Source organism: Alosa pseudoharengus, unplaced genomic scaffold (genome assembly GCF_046254945.1).
Source record: "Alosa pseudoharengus isolate Yale_2024_CS ecotype anadromous, Long Island Sound unplaced genomic scaffold, YU_APseudo_1.1 YU_APseudo_1.1_scf_16, whole genome shotgun sequence".
Classification (NCBI taxonomy): Eukaryota; Metazoa; Chordata; class Actinopteri; order Clupeiformes; family Clupeidae; genus Alosa; species Alosa pseudoharengus.
In genome coordinates, this window is record NW_027468630.1 from 13,286,320 (window position 1) to 13,295,848 (window position 9,529).

General features: G+C 43.5%; 2 protein-coding genes across 2 annotated transcripts in view; one reads left to right on the top strand and one right to left on the bottom strand.

The window, feature by feature from the left end:
* LOC143126096 (stereocilin) overlaps positions 1-4,714 on the top strand; it is a 29,994-nt gene extending 25,280 nt beyond the window's left edge. The window contains exons 26-30 of the mRNA XM_076288013.1: positions 1,250-1,392; positions 1,974-2,122; positions 3,510-3,607; positions 4,029-4,176; positions 4,626-4,714. Coding sequence (XP_076144128.1) covers positions 1,250-1,392; positions 1,974-2,122; positions 3,510-3,607; positions 4,029-4,176; positions 4,626-4,714 — 627 coding nt within the window. The remainder of the gene's footprint in view (positions 1-1,249; positions 1,393-1,973; positions 2,123-3,509; positions 3,608-4,028; positions 4,177-4,625) is intronic.
* Positions 4,715-4,969: 255 nt separating this feature from the next.
* LOC143126192 (creatine kinase U-type, mitochondrial-like) lies at positions 4,970-9,240 on the bottom strand. Its single transcript, XM_076288103.1, has 9 exons — positions 9,098-9,240; positions 8,686-8,884; positions 7,071-7,166; positions 6,564-6,785; positions 6,217-6,302; positions 5,998-6,121; positions 5,729-5,863; positions 5,337-5,462; positions 4,970-5,080 (listed from the first exon to the last, which is right to left on the bottom strand). Exons 1-9 carry the CDS (start codon positions 9,238-9,240, stop codon positions 4,970-4,972), a joined length of 1,242 nt encoding a protein of 413 aa, XP_076144218.1.
* Between the last annotated feature and the right edge of the window lie 289 nt (positions 9,241-9,529).

The window sequence follows — 9,529 nt, forward strand, 5'->3', positions numbered from 1 at the left end:
TAGCACTGGACAATATTGGAAAATATGCGACGTGTCAGTTTGGCCCTTTATTTACGGTTTCTGCAATTTAGATTAACAGCTCATGCATTCAGCTTGGGTCATCCCGCGGTCATACGCGAAAAACCTTGTATTTTCCATTATCTTCCCAGATCTATCTTGAGACCTTTTACTGAATTTCTTATGCAGCAGTGTCTAAAAACCCTACTGGTCGAGATTTATGCCCATTTGGCGTTGCAGGAGTCGTGGTAAATGTATCGGTGGCACTCACTGCAACGGTGTCCGAGTGTGCAGAATCCCTCTTCATCGCGCAGTTTGCGCACACAATCAGCATAGTTGACAAACATGTCATGTTTCATTTTGAGTAGGCTAAGTGTTCAACATCAGTGTTCAATATGGATTTAATTTCAATCATAGGCATAATAATATTTAGATTTTTTTTATGTGAGGGAGAGAACTCAGTTGGGGGGGCACACTGGCCTGTTTGGGCGGGCCTGGCCCCCTATGGCCCGCCCTTGACGCTGACACTGTGCTGGTTCGAACCCCGACCAGTAGGAACGGCTGAAGTGCCCTTGAGCAAGGCACCTAATCCCTCACTGCTCCCCGAGCGCCGCTGTGGCAGGCAGCTCACTGTGCCGGGATTAGTGTGTGCTTCACCTCACTGTGTGTTCACTGTGTACTGAGTGTGTTTCACTAATTCACAGATTGGGATAAATGCAGAGACCAAATTTCCCTCACAGGATCAAAAGAGTATATATACTTATACTTATACAAGGATACAGACATCTGAAATGAGCAAGCACGGAAAACACACTCAATTAAGAGTCTTTTAGTTCTCCCTATGGTTTGAGTTTTCGCAGTTATAATGTTTCGTAGCATTTGAGTGCCTCATCTGTAATCTGTTCCAATCCAGTACACATGGCGCAAAATTAGACATGAAATAATTATCAAAGGACTGAACACAACAAGCCAAGTCAGTAAATGCACCCAGACAAATAAAGTGGGTCCATAATCTCTATTTAACCAGCAGCTTGTCCTGCCAGTTGATCAGTATAACAGAGGCCTGTGCTATTTATGAGCTTCTTAATTCCTTCATAGAATTCCATTTAATTCATCTCTCAGTTCTTATGTAAGACCAGTCATTGTTGGTCTGTAGGCAATGTAATCCACAGGTAAATCCTTGTGACAGTCCTGTCGTATGGTGCATATAGCCCTGGTGCACCACTGAGGTGAATTTCTCTGAATGGTTCAGATGAGGGCAGCTCTGCTTGGCATCTTGCGGCGACGTGGGCAGAGGCCAGAGCAGCTTGGAGTGGCAGAGCTGGCATCATTCGGGCACCTTATCTGCGGATTCAGCATTCCTGAGATTGCCCGTCTGGACCCACACAATCTTAGGTGAGCAGCGTGACGGGATTATGTCCCTTACTTCAACCGATTTATCAACAGTGGAATCCAACCGAATTATGTCCCTTACTTCAACCGAGTTATCAACAGTGGAATCAAACCGAGCTGAACTGTATGAACAGCTCAATAGCGTTGAGTTCAAACTGCACAATATTTGTAGCTTTTTTAAAAAGCAGCCACCAGTAAAGTAATCTTGTGAAACACTTCCACATTTTCTGCCTTCTTGCTTTTGGTATTTGCCGAACCTGGATTCAATAAACATAAGCCACATCAAACAACGATCAGTCAGTGTCGACTGCACTTCATTTTCACTACATGTCTACATGTGTTCTGGGGGTCCGAGTGATAATGACAATATTGGCACAATACTGTAAGGGACTTTAACAAGAACGAGGATCTCAAGAGACCTCCTACCTGCTAAATAAGCTGTGATGGTTTATGGGAAAACCGTGGTGGTTTATGGGAAAACCGTGGTGGTTTATGGGAAGCGCACTCATCATTGTTCACTCTGCGTCCCTGCTTTCTTTCATGCCCTGCTCTGCTGGCTCGTGTGCCCGGCCACTGCTGGTCAGTCTGGCGGTGCTGTTCCTGAGGGAGCTGGCCTTGCCCTGCTCGGAGCAGCAGCTGGAGGCTGTGGTATCGCGGCTGGCCAGCCCTCTCGCCTTCGGGCCCATTAGTGGATGGACCTCCGATGTCTTCACAGAAATTGGCACCCTGGCAGGTACTGCACTGGCAATACAAGCAGCTCAAATTCACGCATTTTTATACAGTATGTGTTGCTCCAACCAAGCATATGCATGCAATGAATTCCTGTGATATATTGTCTACAGGCACATCTATTATGTAAGTATGCATCATGCAGTTGGTGCTCAAGTCTATCCCCATACATACTGTAAACTAAACTTTAAAATAGTGTGTAATTGTAATTCTCTACATTGTACGCTATACAATCTATTTGTACATTTGTCCATATCTCTAATTGAAAGCAGGCTAAGCCATGCACTTATCCACATACATTATATGAGTTATCCGATACACCCCTATACTGATATCACACACACCACATACATTAAATGGGCTATCCGATACACCCCTATACTGATATCACACACACCACATACATTATATGGGCTATCCGATACACCCCTATACTGATATCACACACACCACATACATTATGGGCTATCCGATACACCCCTATACTGATATCACACAGACCACATACATTATATGGGCTATCTGATACACCCCTATACTGATATCACACACACCACATACATTATGGGCTATCCGATACACCCCTATACTGATATCACACACACACACTGGTGACATTATTTCACTGCTCTCCTGCTGGTCTCTGAAGTCTCGTGAATAAGGAACCTGAAAGCCTGACCCAGGTGGAGCCTGTTATGGTAGCAATTTGTCTTTGGAAGTATAGGAACAAAATAGTACAATTTCTTTTTTTTCCACCCAGAAGAAAGCTCTCTGTTCTGTGTGGGGGAAAACAACAACATAGCGTACAGTAAACCCTTAAATTGTCCCCATATTTCTCATTATTTCCAGACTCCCCTAATGAAACCTTGAGTGCTTTTACTTTCCTTGGGGTGCAACAAAAGCAAATGGTCATAACCAAGCAGCCACTTAGTTTTGTGTTTGTAACCTAAGATGATGTGTGAGGGAATGTTATTCGTGCTGAAGTGTGTCACAAATCAGGATCGCTGATGAAGTGCAACTCTCACACCGCACTTAGCCATCCCTCCAGGAGAAGCAGGAGACTGGACACCATTTCTATCAATCACATTATGCTTCCAGCTGCCTCATTTTCCATCCAGGCAGCTTTTGTGAGCATAACAAAGAGAGCATTTCCAAACACATTTACAAGCGAGCCAGAGAATAGATTTACTCCAGCCCTGCTGGCCAGCTGGATGGACCTTGACGGAAGATGAAATGGTTTTAGGGCTGTTAAGAAGCTCCTCTGTCCACATATTTTGTCTTTGGAAAGTCCATTATCCTACCCATTTTCATATATTTATTCAAATTTTTGCACAGTCCTCACCCCCCCCCCCCCTCTCTCTCTCCCTTTCTCTCTATTGGCCTCCCTGCAGTGGGTCTGGAAGACATGTTGATGTCTGCTCTGGTGAAGGATCAGATCCAGGGCCTCACGCCGGCTGCCATTGCCCTCATCCCACCCCACAAACTCTCCGTATGTCTTCACTCTTACCCTTGCAGAAACAGTCTGCAAATTTAAACCCATTATTATTTATTGCAACTTCAGTTTTGTATTATGAGTTGTTTGTACCTCTTTTGGAGCCATAGGTGAAGTCAGCAGGGACAGAACATGGGTGGTTTCCTTATTTACACGATGATGTCACATTAATTGTTTATAACCCTACCTTTGTTGTTGTGTTTTTTTATGCATCAATATTCAATGCCAGAAAATGGTTGGGTGTTGTTCAGCATGCCAAGTACATGGATTGTATACTTTTTGTAAACAACAAAAGAACATTCTGTCCCTTGCCAACTGCATCTATGTAAATGTACCCAGTGTGCATCCCAACAGGAGCACAACCCCTGCCCTCTTTCACCCTCTACTGTCTGTGTGTGTGTGTGTGTGTGTGGCTTAGGTGGTGCTGAGCACATCCCAGCTGTCCTGGTTGGGCCCGGAGCAGGCCTCTGCTGTCACAGAGGAGCAGTGGGCCGAGCTGGACAGCCAGCAGAAGCAGGCCCTCAACCTGGCCCTGTACGAAGGGGAGGTCATCCTAGAGCACCGAGGTCAGACCTCACCCAGGGCCAGCGTGTGTGTGTGTGTGGGCATGTGCAGCGTACAAAATAGGGTTTCATTTGTATGATAAGGATAAGACTGAAGCGAAGGACGTTAAAAAGTGTAGGTAGACAAAAATAACACAGCGTAGTGTCACCTTCCCACAGTCTTGACCCTGCTAAGTTAGCATCTAAAGCAGGCTTTTGGTCAGATGTTATTAAAGAGAGCACTGCAGGCCTCATTTGAAATGTATCAGTCCAGTATAATAAAATAATCATCAACTTTACAAGCACAGCTCTCCAGATGAAGCTAGGTCTTTCAGTTTCATTATGAAACAGACAATAACAGCCCATTTTTATCCCAGGAGCGCATTTGACAACAGTAATAACGTAACTGTAACCCGGGCATGTGCTGAGATAATTGCTCTGTAATGAAATTATAACCATGTTTTTCTCCACAGGTCGTAATGGAGGCGTTTCAGAGTGGCCCACTGATAGCTTCACTGTGTGCTCACTGTCCCTGTGTTGTATATTATGGCATCTACTGTGAAAAAAAAGAGAATGGAGATCATACTTTATTTATTCATGGCTCTTTAATTGAATTCTTACATTTGTAATTAAACTTTGACATGCTCTTTTCAACATCCTTGTCATTTTTGCTCTGGTGAATGAGTGGGAGATGTTTTTTTGCTTTGTTGCTAATGTTTAGTAGACACAACCAAATTAATTCCAATTGAGAGGACTAGCGATGGCTCTGGAGATGCTTCTGGATGGTGCTGATGGAGCTTAAGTGCTGCTTAGTGTACTACTTGCGCACTGTGGGGGCAGGGATGGTGATGCTCTGTCCCCTCTCCAACCTCTTCTCGCACTCAATCAGGTAGTTCACTCCGTCGATCACACTCTGCACCAGCTGAACCTGCATGCGGCAAAGAAAACCCATGAGGGGCTCAGCGTTCATGTCATCAGTGAAGACACTTCACTGGGAAGTTGAAGGCATGAGTGGCTGTGGAATCATTATGACTAAAAGTAAATGATGATGATGATCATCATACTTTATTGTCAGTCAAGTCTGATAGTTTTCTTTCCTCACAGTGTCGCCATTCGCAATATCACAAAAAATAACTTCAAATGTATTATAAGAGCAGGCATGTTCCCGGCCTGGGCTATCTCACCTCAGATCTGCCCAGTCGGTCCAGGTTAGAGATGTCAAATGTGGTTCCTGTGGTAGCGCTGTCCACGCCGCCCGTGCCTCTCTTCTGCAGTCTCAGGCTGTCCAGGATCTGGTTAAATCGTGGGTCCTATAGTCCAGAGGAGACACGAGAAAACAAAAACACCAATCAACACACCACAGGTCCATTCTTATAGACCTTTTCAACAATAAAAACAAAAACAATGCTTGAACGTTCTATTTGGTTCCCAATCTACTTCCTCTGCATTAAGATAACATATGGAATGTTAAAACGGAAGCCTTGTGGGGCCAACTATGATGCTGATAATGGAACTCTCTTGAAAGGGTCTATAGCAGATGCACTGGATGAAGACTTGAAAGGAGAAAGGAGCTCACCTTGGCCAGGCGGGGCAGGTTGACGTGCACACCAGCCCTGAGGCCAGTGCCCAGGTTGGATGGGCAACTGAGGATGTAGCCAAGCCTTTTGTTCCACATGAACTCCCAGCCTTTCTCCTTGATCAGCTTCTCCACCTGCCAACCCCAACAAAGAGCTACAACTGAACCAACCGGATAACCATAAACCAGATCACAGCAGAAAAGAGATGACTGTCTACTGTGCTGCATTAGCTCTATTACTACTGCTTTGTTAACTCACAATATTTTACCTCTAGCAGACCATGGCAGAAGCGTTCAAACACTCTCTTCATGTTGCCTCCTTTCTCCATGGAGATGACACGAGTGTGATCCTCCTCGTTGACCCACACAAGGAAGGTCTTTTGATGGTTGTGCCTAGAAGTGAGATTGTTGCAGTGTTCAGTTTACAGCCATTAACAAGCTTACCCTTTTGTGAATATACATTGGCATCCCATTGGCCATGTACTCACCAAATACCTCTTGCGTCTGGCCAATCACGAGCCATCCCAGCGCACGTCAGCAGAGGTGAGACTGGCTTATCAAACAGGAAGTGATCCTGTAAGCAGAAACAGAATCAGTAGCTGGATTCACTCTCATTCTGATCTATGTTCGCAACAGGAAACTAAACAATTAAAGTAAAAGTCAGATTTCAGAAAAGATTTTCCTTTGGTTATTTGTCTGTGCTCTGAAACAACTCAGCATCAAATGTTGACAACTTGGCAATACATTTAAGACTTTTATTATTGCCATATGTGGATCTCCTGAAGCAGGGGCTTATTTTCTTTCTCTCTGTATATATTATTTTTTTCCCTCTTACATCAATGAGCTGCTGCTGCTCCTGATCAGTCATGTTGGTGAGGCTGAAGTACTGGCCAGCCATCTCCCCTTTCAGGCCGTTGAGTGCATCCACCACCACCCTCTCCACCTCTCGTCTCTCCGCTCGGGTGCAAGCAGGCGGCAAGCTCAGGCCTCGGATGCAACGGCCCGTCCGCACACGGGATGACAGAACGTAGCGCTCGTCAAAAATGCCCGAGCGGATCTGGTGGGATGAACATCAGCAAGCAGAGAGGTTATGTGAGGAGAAGACATTTCCATTTAACTTACCATTGGCCATGGTGTTGAATTTACTGGGCAAGGTACTGAATTGATCAAAAGCAAAGTCCTACATCATCAATGACAACAGTAACAAACTTGTGGTAAGACTGGTGGCTGTTTAATGTTTTTACACTATTTCATTGTATTCTATGTACCATCTCCTTAAGTATACCCAAATACATAGATACTTTCAGAAGGAAGTTTTGGATCGAAAAGCACTGCACTGTACCTTGCTTGCATCCAGGTCTGTAGTGTGTGTCATTGTGCGTGGGTCATAACCATTATGCCTCTCCTTGATCACAGGATCAAACAGGTCAGCAAACACCTGGCAATCAACAAAACATCACAGCAGATTCTAGTTTTAATTTGTTGTGATTGAAGGAAGACATACAGGTGGGTTTCATAAAATTAGAATATCATGGAAAAGTAAATTTTTACCCCCTAATTTAGTTCAAAAGGTGGATCTTCATATATTCTAGATTCATTAAATATAAAGTGAAATGTGTCAAGCCATTTTTTGTTGTAATCTTGATTATTACGACTTACAGGTCATGAAAACCAAAAATTAGTATCTCAGAATATTAGAGTAAAGAGGTTATAATACAGACATGAGGGTTTGCTGAGCCTTTAAACTTAGTCTGGTTCAGTAAACACAACCACAATCATGGGAAAGACTGCAGACTTGATACAGTAGTTGTCCAGAAGGCTCATTGACACCCTCCACATGGAGGGTAAGCCACAGAAGGTGGGCAGCAAAGATTCTAGAACAGAGCTCTGTTCTAGAATCTTTGGTGGGCAGGGTGTTCACAGAGTGCTGTATCAAAGCATATTCATGGAAAGTTGACTGGAATGGAGAAGTGTTGTAGCAAAAGGTGTGCAAGCAACAAGGATAACAGCAGCCTTGAGAGGATTGTCAAGCAAAGTCGATTCAAAGGGGATCTTCACAAGGAGTGGACTGAGGCTGGAGTCTGCATCAAGAGCCACCACAACGTGGAATGGGCTACAAGTGTGGTATTACTAGTTTCAAGCCACTCCTATATCAGAGACAAGGTTAGAGCGTCTTGCCTGGGCAAGACAGAACTGGACCGTTGCTCAGTGGTCCAAACTCCTCTTTTCGCATAAAAACAGAATGTGCATTTCATTTGGATATCAGGGTCCAATCAATGTCCCAAGAGTCTGGAGGAAGAGTGGAGAGGCACAGAATCCAAGTTGACATTGTCTGACCTTAATCCCACAGATAATCTATGGCTTACTGTCAAGAGGCAAATGAAAGACGCCAGGCCCAGCAATACAAATGACCTTAAGGTCGCTATCAAAGCAACCTGGGCTTCCATAAGCAAGTGCCATAGGCTGAGTGCCTCCATCCATACCACACCACATTGATGAAGTAATTTGTGCAAAAGCAGCCAGAACAAGTATTGAGTGTATAAATGAACTATTTTAGATGACCGGTAGTCAAGTTAGTCAGATTAGTTCATTTATTTTCAAAAGGTCGACATTTCTTTATTCTAATATTTTGAGATACTCATTTTTGGTTTTTTAATGAGCTGTACGCTGTAATCATCAAGATTACAACAAAAAATGGCTTGACATATTTCACTTTATATCTAATGAATCTAGAATATATGAAAGATCCACCTTTTGAACTAAATTAGGGGGTATTCTAATTTCTTAAGACCCACCTGTACCAGTACAAGCGTTTTGATCAATAGAGCATAATCCCTTGTATAATTAAGAAGAACATATATGCAAATAGAGAAAGTTAATAATCAGCACTGCAGTACATTTTAACATTTAGGATAGGCAAAGCTGTGTTCACAATGTGTACAGTGATTCCTTAGCACCTCATATGACTCCTCATCGCCTGCTACACAGCCCACGGTCTTGATGAAAGGATGTCCTGGGTTGTCCACTCCAGTCTGGATGGCCTGATCAAGAGTGCAGCCTCCGGGTGTTCTTTTGTCACATAGTTTGGCATACATGGCTGGCGTGAGGTGACTGGCCATGCAATTCTGATGTTTTCGCAAATCAGGGTACTCTGCACTGCCATGGATATGAGTACAAAAAAAATGTGATGTGTACAAAAGGCATTTTGGAAACGACTATCTGCAATGCCTTCACGCTAATATAATTCTAAGTCGACCGTATACATGGGGGGAGTTTAAGCCTAATTTCTGACCATGGAAATCAAACATACTCAAGTCAGTGACCCACTGGAGTGTTAGTATACGAGCTGCAAGGAAAATATTGCTTTACCTGGGAGGATAGAGCTTTCTGACCCCTGTCCCTGCGTTGACCTGATACTGGTTCAACAGTAAGCCTGTGGCAACAGTTCCTACAACTATCACAGACATAATGTTTGTCCTAGAGGACAGAACCCTAGAGAAAACGCCTGCCATTTTCAGCTATTCTGAAAGAAAAACAGATGTTTTACCCTAATGTTAAATTGGTCACAAAGTAACATATTGTCAACAAAATCATAGACAATTTCAACTGAACATTATTACTTTAAATGACAATTTACCTGTTAATAATAATAATACTAATAATAATAATAAAACATTGTCATTGTTTTGGCTGGCATCTAAACCCTCTAAACAAAGTCAATTTAATCAGCAAATTAAAAGTGAATAAATAAAAAGAATGCAACAACTTCTCATAGAACACATTAGGGTCTGTGTCCACCAA

Coding starts and splice junctions, on each gene's coding strand:
- LOC143126192 (XM_076288103.1), bottom strand. CDS start 9,240: ATGGCAGGCGTTTTCTCTAGGGTTCTGTCCTCTAGGACAAACATTATG. Junction 8,885..9,097: donor AGAAAGCTCTATCCTCCCAG/GTAAAGCAATAT, acceptor TATCCATGGCAG/TGCAGAGTACCCTGATTTGC. Junction 6,122..6,216: donor CCAGACGCAAGAGGTATTTG/GTGAGTACATGG, acceptor TCTCACTTCTAG/GCACAACCATCAAAAGACCT.